At 37.2% G+C, this 19,421-nt stretch overlaps 1 protein-coding gene and 1 pseudogene across 2 annotated transcripts in view; one reads left to right on the forward strand and one right to left on the reverse strand.

Moving 5' to 3' along the window:
* Positions 1-752: 752 nt before the first annotated feature.
* The window catches only part of LOC306647082 (olfactory receptor 7G2-like), a 39,848-nt pseudogene continuing 21,179 nt past the window's right edge, over positions 753-19,421 (reverse strand). The window contains exon 3 of the transcript in view: positions 753-1,493. The product of the transcript in view is annotated as an olfactory receptor 7G2-like (transcript). The remainder of the gene's footprint in view (positions 1,494-19,421) is intronic.
* LOC306646139 (olfactory receptor 7G2-like) lies at positions 9,841-10,776 on the forward strand (the record flags this gene model as incomplete). Its single annotated transcript, XM_079114597.1, has 1 exon — positions 9,841-10,776. The coding sequence occupies one exon, from the start codon at positions 9,841-9,843 to the stop codon at positions 10,774-10,776; it is 936 nt and encodes a 311-aa protein (XP_078970723.1).

A 19,421-nucleotide genomic window follows, 5' to 3' on the forward strand; every position in this document is an offset into this window, starting at 1 on the left:
TGAATTCAGGAGGGATGAATGAAGCCCTGCTCTCTGTCTCTGTTTCTGTCTCTATTCAGACATCCTTGATATACAAGTTAACTCTATTGTTTCAGCCTATAAATGTAGAGTCTCTTTTCCTTACTAGACGGAAGACCACTTCCTTGCTGAGTTTGAACTATCTCACCACCATCTCAAACCACTGATATTATGAAATTATGCCACATTATAGATAATAAAATGGAGTAAGGTAAAAGCTATTACTATTGAGATAGACTTTCTATTAGGTAGAGAGGAGTGAAGGGAAGGCGGGAAGGGGAAGGAATGATAGTAGAGTGAACCAGACAGTATTGTCTCTTGTACATATATGACTGCAAGACTGATGTGATCCTACAATATGTATAATCAGAAAAATGTGAGATTATACTCCATTTATGTATGATCTATCAAAATGTATAAATGCATTCTACAGTCTTATATAACTAACTAGAAGAAATAAAATTTATGATTACACAAATGGTATGAATCTACATTGTGTAAAACCATAGAAACAAAGGAAGTACCCCATTTGTGTACAACGAATCAAAATGCAGTCTGTAGAACGTTTTAAAATAAATAAATAATTGAAATCTTTTTTAAAAAAATTACAGAGCTAGACATAAAGCAAAGTCAGGTTTCAATTTAAAGCTAAAATACACCTACTCAATGTGTTATTATTTAGAAGAATGTAGTGATAGAAAACTAGGCATTCTTGCTCAATAGGAAATCTAGCTCTACCACATTCTCTGAAAGTCCAAAGCAAAGAACACATCAAGGAGAAATGCTATCCTACCAATGAGCTTCCTCAAGGCCTCCTTCATGTCCCTGTTCCTCAGGCTGTAGATAAAGGGGTTCAGCATCTGAGTGACCACAGAGTACATCACTGAAGCCACTGCAGTCTTCCTGGGGGAGTCAGTAACGGCAGAGCTAATGTAACCCCAAAACCGGTCCCATAAAACAAGAAGACAACAGACAGATGAGATCCACAGGTGGAAAAGGCTTTATGCTTTCCTTCTGATGAGGGCATTTTCCAGACAGAGGATACAATGTGAATGTAAGAGAAAATGATCCCAGAAAGAGTAAAACCAGCAAATACACATGCTGCAACAAATACCAGGATATTATTAATAAGGGTGTCAGAACAGGCCAGCTCAATGACCTCAGCTAGTTCACAGAAGAAGTGGGGAATCTCCAGGTCTGTGCAGAAGGACAGACACAGTATCAGCAGAGTGTGAAGGAAGGCATCCATAGTGCTGATGAGCAGAGAGGATTGAAGAAGAGAGACATAGCGGCGGGGATTCATGATGGCTGTGTACCTCAAGGGGTGACAAATGGCCACATAACGGTCAAAGGCCATCCCTGCAAGGAGAAAATTTTCCAAAATAGTAAAAACCAAGACATAGCAGATCTGAGAGAGCAACCTGTGTAAGATATGCTTCGATCTTGTGATTGGATGTTCACCAGCATCTTGGGGACTGTGGTGGTGCTTAAACAGATGTCATTGAAGGAGAGATTGGAGAGGAAGAAGTACATGGGGGTGTGGAGGTGGGAGTCAGAGTAGATGGCCAGGATGATGAGCAGGTTTCCCAGGATGGTGATCAGGTACATGGACAGGAACAGGCTGAAGATGAGGGGCTGCCGTGCTGGGTTATCTGTCAGTCCCAGGAGAAGGAATTCTGAAACAGTTGCTTGGTTTCTATATTTCATGATGTTGATGAATCTGATGGAAAAGAAGTAGCAAAATGATGAGAAAATATTAGACCACCAGCATCTGTGTAATGTGGAATGATTTAGAGAAACACTGCAGTGGACACCCTGGTCTCTGAAAATTACACCTCTATACATTGGGAAAATAATTCTTGTTTAAAGTTATCCAGTTGGGGAACTTGAATGTGTTAGCCCTTTCAACTAGTCCACTCATAAAACTTCCTGACCAACACCAGCACAAGAATATAAGTAAATGTCTGAATCCTTTGCAATAATCCTTATTTTTGACAAGGGGTAGACTTCTGCTGTGGAGGAAGCAGGATCTCTCTTTATGGAGAGTATGAGACTGGAGGAATAGGATCTGTGTAATTATCAGTCTTAATGTATATGGTAGGAAGTTAACAGGATGACAGACAGTTGACAAGAGCGGCATGGGGTATAGTTTTTGCAAAATCTTATGCATGTATTCTCCTCACTGCTTCCCTAGTATAAAATTTTCAAAAAAATCTGTCCTCATTTCCAAAGTGCTTTCTGGGGGGTCTTTCATTCCCTGACTGATTTCGAGAAGAATAATGTTGAGTATCTTACCTGAATACTGAACACATAAAGTGTGTCCTCAACAAGTGGAGGCAGCCTGAGTGAGCCAATGAAACCCTGGTCAGGAAGGTTCATCTCTGGGAGGAACCTCAGGTGCTGCTTCCTGGTTGGGTGGGACTTTTGACTGTGGTGCTCACAGGCTGATTCCTGCAGTCTCTGTATCCCTGGAGCTCAATATCCAAAGTTCCTCATAAATCATCTATTTTACTATCATTTTAATCCCAAGAGTATATATCATTAAAGACCAAGACCCTGGAGGCATGCCTCTGTCTTCTGAGCACCAACAAAGTGTTGCTATTCTCAATTTTATAAGCCTATGATTTTCATGTTTTCTCCCACTGTTATGTTTTTCCTTTTAATTATATGCCACCTACAACCTCAGGGAATGTACTTTCATAATGATGGGACAGGGTTAAATGATTTCATTGTTCTATTTCTGCTTGCTTGACAGTTTAAAATAATTCTGAAAGAATAAAGCCATGCCTTTTTATTAACTTTTCAAAATTTGGCACAACATGTAAGAGTGGTAATAATGAACAAAAATAAGATGAATAGGTTTTTACTGAGAAGAAAATGAGGGAGAAAAAGGATGAAAGATAAGCAAAGAGAAGGATTTAAAGGTTCAGTTGAATTCACAATATAGATGAGCTACTGTTTATAAAGCAGCAATTCCCCAACTTCAGCATGATGTGTAAGAGAGGTTAAATCACAGATTTTTGATTCTCATCTCTGGAAATTATTATCAGTAGATGGAGTAGGTTACACCCATTACGTGTCCCAGGTGATGCTGCTACTGCTATGAGCTAGTGTTTCATTGACTTTATTGTCATTTTGCCCACATATGCTTTAGATTCATCAGCTGCATAGAACCCAGAAACCAAAAAGTTGTTTCAGAATTCCTTCTTACAGAACTGGAAAAATATCTAGTAATGTAGCTTCTCATCTTCACTCATTTTCTGTTCATGGATGTAATGGCTGCCCTGGGAAGCCTGTTCATCATCCTGGTTGTAAGTTCTGACTTTCATCTCCAAACCTCCATGCAACCTCTTCTTTACTGAAATATGCTTAAGCACATGCAAAATCTCAAGGATGCTGGTGAACATCCAAGCAGACTTGGAACATCACCTACCCAGGTTGTGTCATTCAGATTTTCCTTGTTCCAGTTTCTCCTGTCATGGTAAACTGTCTCATCCCAGCAATGGCCCATGACCAATATAAGGTCATATGTTGCTCACTACTGTGTATGTTCATAGTGAACTTCTCACTCTCCTTAAAAATGACTTAGTCTCTGACTATTAGCTCCTTGGATCCCATGCTGCTCAGTCTGATGGTACTGTGCCTGTCCTTCTGAACAGACCTGGAGATCCTCCACTTTTGTGAACTTTCACAGGTCTTTAGGTCTGAGTGTTATAATACCCTGATCAGTAATATTTTGTTCTGTGTTTTTTTTCAGCCTGTCATATTGAACAGTATTTCCTGTCCTGAATCTTTTTATTATATACTCAAATTGTCCATTCTCTTTTGAGAATGTCATCAGATGATAGAATATACAAAGCTTTTACCACCTAAAAGTCTCTTCTCTTACTTGTTTACTTACTCAGTGGAACACCTTTCGGCATTTACTTTTGCTTTTTAGACACTTATTAATGCATGAAGACTTTAGTGGTTAGTGATTTATTCTATGTTCCCTCACCCCATTGTCTACAGGTGAGAATCAGAGACACAAAGGAAGCCTAAAGGAAAATATTTAGTATAATAATATTTTAGGTGATTGTATTCACATTCAAACTATATTTCCAGGATATATATATATATATATAAAATGGAGCTTTCATGTAAAACTTAAATTTTCCTTTATGAAGAAGACCAATTTCTGTGGAGAAAGATTTTACTTTTTGGAGTATATTTTCTGTCTGAAAAAAAAAAAATGGAAGAAGATGAAAGCTGGAAGGTTTACGGGTCATGAATTCTCTACCAGCAGAGGAAGACCCTCCATTGGTCAGACTCTCTCTGTGGGTGTGGAAATGAAAACAATGAGATTCTCATGTCTCACAAGAGAATCCAGAGAGAACCCAGCTAGACCATCACTGGGGCAGGAGATGGTGGGAGGGCATAGGGAAAATTGTTCAGCACCACAATCCATGGATAGCTCCATGCTTAGCTCCCATTGTGTCTTCCAGAGCAGAGTTTCACCACTGGTGTCCACAGTGAAGAATGAATCGGAGCACTATATTCAGATTCATTGATCTCACCTTAAAACTACTGAGTTTGTATCTTTGCAGAGACGTCTGAAGTATATGCTTTATAAGGAAGTACTTCACAAATCTGAAAAGGTAGAAGTGAATATTGGAAGAACAGACAAGAATAGTTATTAATATAGCTTTGGCCCCTTCTGAATCAGTTAAACATACACCTATCTCATGGTGCTTCCATTTCACTCCTCAGTATTTACCCAGGAGAAATGAAAACATAAGTCTAAAAAAGATCTATACATGAATGTTCATAACAGTGTTGTTTGTACTCAATCCAAATTGTTATCAAAAGGTGAATGAATAAGCAACACATGCAACTTTCAAACAATTGAATACTGCTCAGGAAAAAAAGTGAAGAACTGTAGACCTAAGACAGTTGTTGGGTCAAGAAACAAGTATGATGGAAGAAAAACAAACAAATTCTACAAAGGAACAGAAGACAACTGGAGATGTAACTCCAGTGATATAGTACTTATCCAGGATGTGAAAGTCAAGGGATCAATTTTTATATGGAAGAAATGGGCAAAGAGACAGAAGTAAATTTTGGCTGTTGATGGACACATTGTTGAGTTTGATGATCTATCAGATCTATTTATTTCTATCTATATGCATATGTGTATATATATATATGTATATACTGTAGAGATACTTATCTATGTATCTATATGTCTAAATATTGAACTCCATGTTTATACAAATGAGTAAAATTATACATTTTAATTATATGCATTTTATTGTATATCAATCATACCTCAATAAGGCTGTGAACAACGTAAAGGCCTGTTTGTATTTGATTCCATTTGATTATTAACATTTGATTAGTAAACATGTTTTCATCTATATATTAGTAACTGTTTGATGTAATATGGAAGTTAATAAACAGAATAAATGTTCATGAGCCATCCATAGTATAGTATCCATAGTATTGCTATGAAATTTTATTGTATTTATTATTTTATTGAATTTTTATCATAGATTTATTATTTTATCACATGAATTTTTACAAGTAAAAATGAGCTATATTTACAGACTTAAATATCATATTTTTCTAATATTGTTATCAGAATGGAGTTGCTTAAATATAAAAAAATAGGAAGAAAATAATCCAATAACAGAAGGAGAATGTGTTGAGGAGTATGAGATGCTTGAAGTGGGGGTGAACCTAAACAGGTAGAGAGAAGAAGGCATCTGCTTAGCCTCTCCATGTGGGAGAATCAGTCAAAGTAAAACTCTCCATCAGTCAAGTTTGCTCATTAAAGATTTTTGCTGCCATATGATTGCATAAGATTAAAAGGTTTTGACTAATTAGGACCTTGGGATATTGAAGCCCCAAGTGTCACAGAAATGACAAACTTTCTGCCCATGACCATCCACTTAGCACCTTGCCCAAGGGGGAACACAGCTCACCTGGCCCTGGCCTCAGGAACATCATATCTGCCCAGGAGGCAGGTGCTGCACTGTCTCTCTGTGTTCCCCGAGAACAGATCATTCATCTTTCTACTTTATACCCAGGGAGGAACTGAATGCCATTCCTCAGTGATGTCACCCAGGTAATAAGAAGTCTTCCAGCTTGTGATTTCCCACAGTGACAGGTTTTTTTCTGCTTACTCACTCCAGAACTGGAATTGTGAGGTGTCTGACTGATTCTCCACACCTCCATGTTTCATTTGAGTCATGCACCAATATCTGAGTAAGGTGCATTCCACTAATGTCTTATTCCAACCTTAAAGTCCAGGGACTTTTAAAATTCTCAACATCCATTAGCTCTTGCTCATTTTGAAGGATGTTTTAGAATTTCCTAAACATTTCTTTAATTGATCTGGCAAGTGTTAAAAGTACATGCCAGTTTATTTTTACTTTTTCCTTCCTGGATCACAATCCCCTTTTGTAGAGCAAATACCTGGCTGACACTATTTCCTGTTTAATAATATTCTGATAAATAGCCACAAAGAAGAATGAAATTATGGTATTTGGTAGAAAATGGATGGAACTGGAGAACATCATGCTAAGTAAAATAAGCCAGAATCAGAAAATCAAGGATGGAATGTTTTCTCTAATATGTGGAAGCTAGAGAGTATAAAAGGGATTAAAAAAGGAAACAAGAAAATATAAAGAAGACCAATGGAGTAGAAAAAGGGGATCTGGAGAGAGGATGGAGGAAAGGGAAAGAGGAAGAACTGGAAGAAAATGAACCAAATTATGATAAGTCTAAGTATTAAAATACCACAATTAATCCCAAATTTGTGTATAATTATAATGCACTAACACTTATATAATAGCATTAGAAGGGGGAGCAGTGGAACGGAGCCAGGGGTTCAGGGGAAGAGAGGATGTGAAGAGACTACACACTGGTCTGCCTTATTTTCTCTATTAATCTATGAAGTGCTGAAATTTGTAAAGGGAGAACAGCACAGAGAAACACAACAAATAAACATGTATGCACTCTTCCAAAATGAGGCTGTTTTGATACTGAGCCACCAGAGCTCTTTACTTTAACTAACAAAAGAGCACACATAAGTGTCATGGGCCCTGTAGGTCCCTCTCCATTCTCTCTGCTTGCAGAGGCAAGCATGGTCTTAATGAGACTTCACATGATCTTTTAAAAATTTTACACATTGCATACAATTACTTGTGAGTGTGCTTGCATTTCACGTGGCTATGCATATGTACATGTGTGTAATTGTAATATGTACAGTTATGTATACATGTGTTGGTTTATGTATGCATTGTACAATGTGTACTATGCCTGTGTGTGTTCATGTATGTGTATGTGTGTGATGTAACAAGATGTTAGAAAAAGGTAAGATCATTATAGCTAATTAACCAGAGATAATATACCAAGATTAAAAAGTGATTAAACATATTGTTTATAAACAACCCAGGGGCAAATGCCATGTTCTATGTAAGGTTTTAAAAGGTAGACCAAGACATATGTGAAAATGAAAACTATCAACTAAAATGCAGAATAGTGATTAAGAGGGACTGGGAGGCGTGTGGAGGAGAGGGGAATGGGTGGTTGTGTTTGATCCATGCGTACTGTATGCATGATTGGAAATATCATGTAATCCTGCTAATAGGTACAACTGATATGTGTGACTTTTTAAGAGGGAAAAAGAAAAAGAAATACATGGTTTACAGAAAGACTCACTCAATTTTTTTTAAATGATGGGGAGAATAATCAAGATCAAGTTCAGTAATGTGGTTCCCCTGAGGAAGGGAAAGCATGATCCTCAGATGATAAAGATATGCAAACATAAGATGTGTTATTTCATTTCTTTTCAATATCTAAGGCAAACATGGCAATACGTTTACTTTAATGATGAGTGGTGAATATCCAGGTCTTTGTTCAGTTTATCTTTATTTATTTATTTATTTATTCAATATTATCAGAGTTGCTGAGGCTCGTTTTTATCTTTGAACTGCATTTCGCATAATGGAAATACTTTATAAGAAGTTAAATTTTTAATATCCGTAGTATTATAACTGTTAAATTTTACCATGCTGTAGATGTATTGCTAAGCAATATTTTTTTTTAGTCCAAACAGCACAGAATGACAGAAAAAATAAGCATGAACACATGCTTCCAGATTTAGACAGGTTTTTTCCTAAAACAACAAAACTACATTCATTGATACACCATATGCATCACATTCCCCTCCTTTCTTTTTCCTTTTTCAGAGGCAAACAACCTCAAATCATCCTCATATGCCATCTTAAATTGATTTGTGCATTATGATCTTTACATATGTGTATGTGTGCATAGGAAATGCATAATAGAAATGCCTCTTGGTTAGAGAAAGCATAAATAGGTAGTGATTTAATAAAATATTGGAATGGAGTAAGGTAAGTATGATAAAGAAACAGAAAAATATACGATGAGTAAGAGCTGATTAAAATATTATTAGAACAATTAGAACAATGCCAGACTCTGCCTGCAAAGCTTTAAGATACAGAATGGCAACATGATTTGCAGAAGCAATCACTCAGAGCATTGGAAGACTGGAGGACAAGGGGTCAAATGCAGCACAGCGACTCCCTTGTGGAACACAATAAACACAGTCTTCCTGTGATTGAAGATACAAAAATAAATGTATATTTTAATGCAAACATGGCATTATATTTTAATTTGATGATTAGTGGTGGATACTTGGCTGTTTATTGCTACATGTTTTGAATAGCTCATATATTTTATAAAAAATTAAAATGGTATTGTCAATGCTATTTTAAACTTACTTAAATTTTGTTATGCTAATTGTGTATTTTAAGAAAATTTTCTCGCTTATCCATTTTCTATTTGTGTTGCTGCATCCAGCTCTAATTTATTTTATTTCTAGTCATATTGTTATATGCACAGAAGATATATAAACATTAAATAAGATAGATATTCATTGAATCATTTGCTTTTCCTGCTTCTGCAAATGTGTGAGATTCTTAGGGTACGGGGAGATTTAATACACTGATTCTTCCCTGAAATTGGCAGTTATCAACTAAAGACGCTCCTTCTTTCATCTTTATACATTTGTCCCATCCATCACTCCTCATCTACTATGATGGGTACAGGCACTCTGGTCATGTCCACAGCAGAAGCAAGTAACAATACCAATATTAAGTGTCATGGATAACTAATTAGAACAAATTTTAAAAAGAAATAAACATAACTTATCAACAGGGAAAAAAAAAAGAAAGTCTCACATCAAGCCCTTCCCCTGCAGGTTTCCTCATTGGGCATCCTCATAACATTCCCATGGAGTCTCTTAATGGCTCTGGTTGTACAGATGCAGAGACTGAGGCTTCTCACACAGTGGAAAGTGTTTCACTGGTTGTGAACCAAGCACTGAAGCCAGAGTCTAACTTGGGTGTGTCTCCCTGAAAGTCCTGACTAACACTGTTTTTGTTACCTAAAAGTTAATGTAGTTTGGTTTTGATATTTCTGATGGTTTGAGGCTTAGGAAATGTTAGGATTAAGACTGATATATCACTTTCTCTTTTATTTCTAGTCATTAGTACAATGTGGAAAAGAGAGGGCATTCCAATAAAAATTCCAGACAATCAAGTAGTGTAGTAGAGGGTAGGACAGGAAGAAAAAGAAGTTTAAAGAAAAAGAGAGGAGGAGAATGAGAGAGAGAGAGAGAGAGAAAGAGAGAGAGAGAGAGAGAGAGAGAGACTAGCAATCCTCCCTTCACAAAGTTTACCTGAAAGCTTTTCAAAATAACAGACCCTGGCATACCCACTCTGTTCCATCATCTTTTCTTTTCTCCTTAGCAACATGAAATCAGAAAACCACACTGGTGCAGTAGAATTCCTCCTCCTGCGTCTCTCAGATGATCCTAAACTGCAGCCCATCCTCTTTGGCCTGTTCCTGTCCATGTACCTGGTCACAGTGCTTGGGAATCTGCTCATCATCCTGGCCATCTGCTCCAACTCCCATCTCCGCACCCCCATGTACTTCTTCCTCTCCAACCTGTCCTTCACTGACATCTGCTTCAGCACCACCACAGTCCCTAGGATGCTGATGAACATCCAGAGACAGAGCAAGGCCATCAGTTACACAGGCTGCCTCACCCAGGTCTGCTTTGTCCTGGTTTTTGCTGGAATGGAAAACTTTCTCCTTGCAGCAATGGCTTATGACCGTTATGTGGCCATCTGCCATCCACTCAGGTACTCAGTCATCATGAACCCCCACTTGTGTGTCCTGCTGATCCTCTTGTCCTTGACCATCAGCATTGTAGATGGCCTGCTGCACAGTCTGATGATGCTGCGGCTGTCCTTCTGCAGAGACCTGGAGGTCCCCCACTTCTTCTGTGAACTTGATCAGGTCATCAAACTGGCCTGTTCTGATACCCTCGTTAACAACATTCTGGTATATGTAGTGACTAGCATGTTGGGTGGTGTTCCTCTCCTTGGAATTATTTACACTTATGTTAAAATAGTCTCTTCCATTCTGAGAATGCCATCCTGTGGGGGAAAGCATAAAGCCTTTTCCACCTGTGGGTCTCACCTGTCTGTCGTTTCCTTGTTCTATGGGACAGCTTTTGGGGTGTACATTAGCTCTGCATTTACTGATTCAACCAGAAAGACTGCAATAGCTTCATTGATGTACACGGTGGTCCCTCAAATGCTGAACCCCTTTATCTACAGCCTGAGGAACAGGGACATGAAGGAGGCCTTGAGGAAACTCATGAGAACCTCTCCTTTCTTGTGATTGCAGAATGAGTCAATGTGAAATAACACCGAGTAAGCCAAACTGTGAGTTCTTCCACCATGACGTTCCTATGCTACCATGATTAGACTCCCTTATGGTACCCGTGTTTCAACTTAGATTTGAAAGATGACTTTGGTCTCCTGAAAACACCCATGACCTTTCTAAGCTTGATCTGTTGGTCACGTTTCATAGTAGCAGAATATAGGCAAAAGATTTTCCTCTAATGATTTGTGGGTATTTCTCAGGTGATGGTTAATGACAGCAGGTCATATAGGGCAAAGGAGTGAAAGAAAGATCTGGGCATAGCTGAAGGACTAAATTTCACCTCAGTCCAGGAATAATTTCCTGAAGTTATTCTCAGTTTAGTAGCCTGATTACATTCTGAGCTTTATCACCAGGGCTGTGATGGCTGACTATCTGGACAGGAATCTATTGAGGTGAGGTAATCCTCCACAGAACACTGCTGCTATGCATTCCGGTCCATTAACCCTTTCTGAGGACACAGCCCAGAGGCTGATAAATATTCTGCCTGCACAGCATCCAGAGTACCCACTGTCTTTGGCTTCTCATCTGTGAAATCCAGCTCAGTCGTCCACTCACAGATTTGACATGGCTATGAAATTTTTGATTTCTATCCATCAGAATGGCTCTATCTCAAATAAGAAAAAAATGCCCTGGGACTTTTCTCCAACAAGATGATCATCTTGAATAAATTAGAGTTACTTATGGACCTCCAGGCACAGCTCCCTGGAATCAGCTTTTTTCCTGTTTCCAGCATTTCACCGTTTGGCTTAAGATATGACACATAATTTTACCTTGTTAAAGTTTAATTCTGCCATGTACAGTGGCACACAATTGTAATACCAGCAAGTGAGGAGGCTGGGCAGGAGCTTTGCAAACATTCAAGGCCAGCAGGGGCTACTTGGTGAGACCCTGTCCCAAAATAAAAATTTAAAAGGGCTGGGGGTGTACCTCAATGGAAGAGCAGCTCTGGGTTCAATCCTCAGTGCCAAAATTTGAATTGCAACTTCTGAACTGTGCCTTCTTTTATTTGCCCTCATGAATTTAAGATTCATTGGTGTTATTGTGTGTCAAGAGTTGATTTTTCCATGCTGTATATTTTGCAATATACATGATGATATTAAATTTTAATTATCTTTTATGTATGTAAGTAAACCTTTCATTTACTTTTATTGCATTCATTTAAAGTATGCCATGTGAAATGATTATTATAGTCAAGTAAAGTATCCTATCCACCATTTCACATTTGATGAAAGTACAGTAGCCCCTCTTAAACTGTGGTTTCTCTGCATTTACCCATAGACACATACAATCTTAAAAGTTTACATGGAAAATATTTTGTTTAATTTTTTTTAAATTCAACATAAAAGCATAGAAGTCCTTTTATCAAATTTTTTCTTTCACATGCCTGCAACACACCAATCTTATTTCTGAAATTTTATAAACTTTTTTCTAAGCATCTTTGTTAAAAAGTCCAGAATAAGAAAAAAAGATTTAAATTATGCTGCATTTTCAAATTAAATCTGCACAATGTATAGTGACTAAACATCCATTTTGATCTCCAAAAATGAACAGCTGCAAGATGAATTTAACAACAATTATAAATATGGTAATACATGCCCTCTGCTTTCAAAGAGCCCACTGTGAAATATAGCATGTGGCATTACTGACCAGTCACCTCACTGTGCAATAGAGCACCAGAACTTACTCCTCCTGACACCTGAAACCTGGCACCTGTTCACTGACACTTCCTCACATCTCCCTCCTTCCTGCCATTCCTAGATGCTGGTAACCACATTCTACTCTCTACTTCTGAGATCAACATTTTAGATTCCATCTATGAATCATTCAGTCATTATACAGTGTACACATGTGATAAACTATCAGAATGCACCCAGTAAAAATGTACAATTGTGCCCCTAAAGATATAAAACTTACAAAACAAAGTCCTTGATAATACACCAGGAAGAAATTATTTTTAATGAGTAGGTAGACAGGGTTTTGCACAGTTCATAGGATAGAGAAACTCTTGTACACACACAAACATTGTATAGATTCCAGGAAGCCTGGGTTAGGGGTGCAAAAAAAAAATAAAACAAGAATAAATACATTGCTTTCTTGTAATATATTTGAGGAGTAGCTCATGCTAAGTCAGACTGTGATGAAAGGTATTTATGAAAATTATTAAATAGCAACTCACAGAATGAAATGAAAATTTCTTTAATAATGTACAGAAAGACTCCCTTCATCACACCCAGCTGTGCTTTATCCTCTCCCTCCCATCCTTGACTGACACCTATTTAAGCACAAGCACAATACCAAAGATCCTGGGAACTTCAGAGCACAGGACCTGAGCATCACTTAAGCACAATTTCTCTCACAGCCATGCTTTGTCTTGGTTTATACTTTCTTAGAAAATTTCCGTTGCAGTCATGTTCTGTAATAATTTCATGACTGTCAGTCACCCCATGGAATAAATGGTTACCATGAACTCCTGCCCCTCTGAGTCCTGCTGATTCAGTCCTCTCTGTTCAACAACATTGTAGACGACCTGATGTGTCAGATGGTGCCATGAATTCCCTTCTGCACAGACCTGGAGATCCTCACTTCTACATACTCACTCAGATCATCAAGCCCATCTGTCAAGAGCCCTCATTCATGACATCCTGAGTCATCCATGAGAGGAGAAATAGACAATAAACAAGGGAAACAAGCATGATGGCATGTGAGGTGCCATCTGGATCTCCTGTCAGGAGAGTTGGACTTATCACCACAGCAGCTGAGGGCTGCTGGCAGTCAGCACTTGGCTCTCAGATCCATTCTGGGAATGCATTGGTAGCAGAGATTGACTGGACTGAGTTTGGTGGTGCATGTCTATAATCCCGGCAGCTTGGGAGACTGAGGCAGAAGGATTGAGGGTACAAAGCCAGCCTTGGCAATTTAGCGAGGTCCTGAGCAATTTAGGAAGACCCTTTCCCAAAATTAAAAAATAAAAAAGGGCTGGGGATGTGGCTCAGGAGTTAAGTGCCACTAGGTTCAATTCCTGGCACCAATAAATAAATAAATAAAAGATGAGATGGACTGCAACCAAGATTACTTCCCCTTCCCAAATTACATCCATGGCCAAACTATGCAGTTTAAAAATCTGACTCGCTTGCTCTTCTTGGGGACATACCAGAAGGTGAAGGTGCATTTCACTCCATAATCCCCAGTCAGGTCAGAGGATATTGGTGGTCCTAGCACAAATTATCCTATTTCTGTCATTCTGCCAGAAATTTTGCAATCAAAGTACATTTTCGTTTCCTTTCATGTATTAAACTTTTCTGCATTCATCATCCACTATGTGGATGATATAGAGCATATTCCTTCCTTATACTTCCTGAAATCACCCTTTAATGTTGAAATCAATTGATCAACTCCCCTGAATGTTAGGAAGAACTTCTGTATAAATTTTGTGAGTCTGGTGATGTTCCATGGAAAGTTCTATTACTTATAAAATTTAAATTACTTTTTGTTTCCAAGACTGGTTGCTTTGTGTATTTTATTGAGAGAAATGTGTGCTCCTAGTTAATTTCAGCACTTCAAACTTGTGTTGAACTCGTTCACTCTAGGACATAGTTCTAGAAATTCCCACATCTCTCTTCTGTATCTATTTTTCTGACTTGATGGGGTCATTTCTGGTAGCCTCCAATATATGAGTTTCTCTTAAAAATTAAACAAAACACCATTGAAGATCTATTACATTTTTTCTACTCTTTCCCCTTTTTAAATAAATAGAGTTGAGATGTTGAAGAAAACCACCACAATCCATCTCTTCAAAAATTGCAAATAATATATTCAATGAAATATAATTTCACATGAAAAGAGGTGAAATGTAAATAACTTGATAAACATATGATGATAGAGAACTCACTAAATGTGGAAGGTTTTAAGGTAAATACCAACACAAAACACCAACTCCATTAAGTAATGGGTGATGTCCAACACAATGTGCTAAATATATGGACACACTGCCTTTTGGTGGTTTTGTAACTTGAATTAGAATTTCACATAAAAATGAAGAACCATAAATTCAACTACCCTTTCTGTATGTGAAGAAAACTACTGAAACTATTGTGATAAAATTGAAGAATGTGTTCATCAAATTCTAAATAACGAGTCATGATTCTGCCTATAATTTTGACATTCAGCAGTGATCCTAGAAAATAGACTACAATCCTCTATGTAGCTATTTTGGGTTTCTTGTTTTTCCACATGAATTTCATGATTGGTTGCTCTATTTCTGTAAGGTACCTCATTGGGATTTTAATTGGAATTGCATTGAATCTGTATAGCACTTTTGGTAGTATAGCCATTTGGCAATATTAATTCTGCCTATCCAAGAACAGGGGAGATATTTCCATGATCTAAGGTCTTCCTCAATTTCTTTCTTCAATGTTTTGTAGTTTTCATTGTAGAGATCTTTTACCTCTTTGGTTAGATTGATTCCCAAGTATTTTAATTTTTTTAGGCTATTGCAAATGGAGTTGTTTTCCTCATTTCCCTTTCAAATGTTTCGTCGCTTGTGTATAAAAATGCTTTAGATTTATGCATGTTGATTTTATAGCCTGCTATTTTGCTGAATTCATTGATGAGGTCTAGAAGTTTTCTGGAGGAAGTTTTTGGATCCTGTATATATAAAATCATGTCATCAGCAAATAGAGACATCTTAAGTTCCTCTTTTCCTATTTGTATCCCTTTAATTTCTTTGGTCTTCGTAACTGCTCTGGCTAGAGTTTCGAGGACACTGTTGAATAGAAGTGGTGAAAGAGGACATCCCTCTCTTTTTCTTGTTTTTAAAGGGAATGGTTACAGTTTTTCTCCATTAAGCATGAAGTTGGCCATGGGCTTATCATAAATAGGCTTTACAATATTCAGGTATGTTCCTACTCTCCTATTTTTTCTGTGTTTTGAGCATAAAGTGGTGTTCTATTTTGTTGGATGCTTTTTCTGCATCAACTGAAATAACCATATGATTCTTAGCTGTAAGTCTATTGACATGATGGATTACGTTTATTGATTTATGAATGTTAAACCATCCTTGCATTCCAGGGATGAACCCCACTTGATTGTGGTGAACGATTTTCTTAATATGTTCTTGATTACGGTTTGCCAATATTTTGTTAAGGATCTTTGCATCTATATTCATCAAGGATATTGGTCTAAAATTTTCTTTCTTTGATGTGTTTTTTCCTGGTTTGGGTATGAGTGTGATATTAGCTTCATAGAATGAGTTTGGTAAGGGTACCCTTCTTTTCTATTTCCTGGAATACTTTGAGAATTATTGGAATGAGTTCTTCTTTGAAGGTCTTGTAGAAATCGGCTGAGAATCCATCTGGGCTTTCTTTGGATGGTATATTTTTAATGGCTTCTTCTTTTTCATTTCTTGATATTGACCTGTTTAAATTATGTATGTCCTCCTGGTTGAGTTTGGGAGGAGCATATGTCTCTAGAAATTTGTCATTGTCTTCGGTAGTTTCTATTTTGTTGGAATACAGATTTTCAAAGTAGCTTCACATTGTGTTCTGTATCTCAGTGGTGTCTGTCGTGATATTTCCTTTTACATCATGAATTTTGTTAATTTGAGTTTTCACTCTCCTTCTCTTTGTTAGTGTGGCTAAGGGTTTGTCTATTTTTTTTTATTTTCTCAAAGAACAAACATTTAGTTTTGTCAACTTTTTGAATTGTTTCATTTGTTTCAATTTCATTTATTTCATCTTTGATTTTAATTATTTCCTGTCTTGTACTTCTTTTGCTATTATTCTGTTCTTCTTTTTCTAGGTCTTTGAGCTGTAATGTTAGCTCATTTAGTTGTTGACATTTCATTCTTTTCTGGAATGCACTCCATGCAATGAATTTTCCTCTTAGTACTGCTTTCATAGTGTCCCAGATATTTTGATATGTTGTATCATCATTCTCATTGACCTGTAAGAATTTTTTTTGTCTCCTCCCTCATGTTTTTTCTTATCCATGTTTCATTCAATACCATATTATTGAGATTCCAGGTGTTGGAGTAATTTCTCTTTTTTATTTTGTCATTGATTTCTACTCTCAGACCATTTTGATCTGATAGAACACAAGGCAGTATCTCAATTTTTTTGCATTTCCTAAGGGCTGCATTGTGTCATATCATATGGTCTATTTTTGAGAAGGTTCCATGTGCTGCTGAGGAGAAAGTGAATCCACTTGTTGATGGATGGAATATTCTATATAAGTCTATTAAGTCTAGGTTATTGATTGTGTTATTGAGTTCTATGGTTTCTTTGATTGGTTTTTGTTTGGAAGATCTATCTAGTGGTGACAGCGGTGCATTAAAGTCACCCAGAATTATTGTGTTGTGGTCTATGTGATTCCTGAAATTGAGAAGGATTTGTTTGATGTACAGGGATGCATCATTGTTTGGAGCATAAATATTTACTGTCGTTATGTCTTCCTGATTTATGGTTCCCTTTTGCAGTATGAAATTTTCTTCTTTATCCCTTCTGACTAACTTTGGCTTGAAGTCCACTTTATCTGATATAAGGTTGGAAACCCCTGCTTTTTTACTGAGTCCATGTGTGTGGTAGGTTTTTTCCCATCCTTTCACCTTTAGTGAAATGATGTGGATGTTTTTTTCTATGAGATGAGTCTCTTGCAGGCAGCATATTGTTGGGTCTTTCTTTTTAATCCATTCTGCCAGTCTATGTCTTTTGATTGATGACTTTAGGCCATTAACGTTCATGGTTATTATTGAGTTATGATTTTTATTCCCAGTCATTTGCTTATTTTTGGTTTTTTAGTTGGCTTAGTTTCTCCTTTGATTTGTTTTTCTCTAAGGTAGTCCTCCCTTTGCTGACCTACATTGTTGTTTTCATTTCTCCTCATGGAATATTTTGTTGAGAACATTCTGTAGCGCAAGCTTTCTATTTGTAAATTGTTTTAACATTTGTTTATCATGGAAGGATTTTATTTCATCTTCAAATCTGAAGGTTAGTTTTGCTGGGTAAAGGATTCTTTGTTGGCAACTATGTTCTTTCAGATCTTGAAATATGTTGTACCAGGCCATTCTAGCTTTTCGAGTCTGGGTTGAGAAGTCAGCTGCTATCCATATTGGTCTCCCGCTATATATAATCTGATGCTTTTTCTCTTGCAGACGGCAAAATCCTATCTTTATTTTGAATGTTTGGCATTTTCATTATAATGTGACTTGGTGTGGATCTGTTGTGATTTTGTGATTTTGGTGTTCTGTAAGCCTCTTGTATTTGATTTTCCATTTCATTCTTCAGGCTTGGGAAATTTTTGATATTATTTCATTGAATAGGTTGTTCATTCTTTTGGTTTGTACCTCTGTGCCTTCCTCAATCCCAATAATTCTTAAATTTGGTCTTTTCATGATGTCCCATAGTTCTTGGAGATTCTGTTCATGATTTTTTACCATCTTCTCTGTTTGGGCAACTTTTTTTCAAGACTAAATATTTTTCTTCATCATCTGAGGTTCTGTCTTCCACCTGGTCTAGTCTTTTGGTGATGATTTACATGAGTTTTTTATTTGGTTTATTGTTTCCTTCATTTCAAGGTTTTCCATTTGTTTTTTTCTTGAGAATCTTTGTCTCTTTGTAGAAATGATCTTTTGCTTCCTGCAGTTACTCTGTCAGCTTCTTGGTATTATCATTCATTGCCTGCATTTGCTCTCTTATCTCATCTTTTGCTTCATGACTCATCTTAATCATGTATAATCTGAAGTCCTTTCCTGACATTTCTTCTAGCATACTGTCATTGGATTCTATTAATATAGAATCTAGATTTGTTTGGATCATTTTATTCCCTTGTTTTTTCATGTTGTTCATGTATCTTCCCCTCCAGCAATGCAGATCTGGGGTATTGCAGATTTCCCCCTATAGGCTTATAGTGGCCCTATAGGTTTCCAAAACCTTTTCTTTAAGGGGAGATCAATATTAGCAGTGCCCAATTCAGACTCTATGCAATCTGAGGAAAATAAAAGCCCCTATGAGGACAATAACAAATTTGTCATAATAAACAGACTGAGTTCAACTATTATCTTCATTAAAACAAAGAGATTTACAATAAAGTCTGAAATTTCAAATGGAGGACAAAGAGGATGCAGAGGGATGTAGAATGTGGCTGTTAATTGAATAAGAAAAGAATATACAGAAGTTCTAGATAATAGAAAGTGTGAAAGTGTAATCAAAAGTAATTGGATGTTAGCATGCAAAAAAGGGAGAAAAAGACTCTGTGGGAACAGGAAAACAAAAGGAAAAGTTAGGAAGAAAAGTAAAGAAATAAAAACTTAAACTTTTTCAATAAGAAGAAAAAATAAAATCTACAGTATAACAGTCATATTGTCATGAAATCTCCCAGAGTTCTGTAGCCTGATGCATGAGAGGTACCTGACAATGAGCTTCAAGCCTCCAGCAGGCATCTCAGAATGTGTTTTGCCCCACCTAAAGATAGGAGCTAAGGCTTCCAGGATTATCCAAGATGGCCGCTCTGGGTTGAAAACATGTTTGCATATGAGGAGCTGCAACTCAGGGTGTGGCAGTGGTCAGCAGGAGGTTATGGAGGCGCGATGTGGTTGGTCAGGCAGG

This window comes from Sciurus vulgaris (assembly GCF_902686455.1).
Source record: "Sciurus vulgaris genome assembly, chromosome: 16".
Taxonomy (NCBI): Eukaryota; Metazoa; Chordata; class Mammalia; order Rodentia; family Sciuridae; genus Sciurus; species Sciurus vulgaris.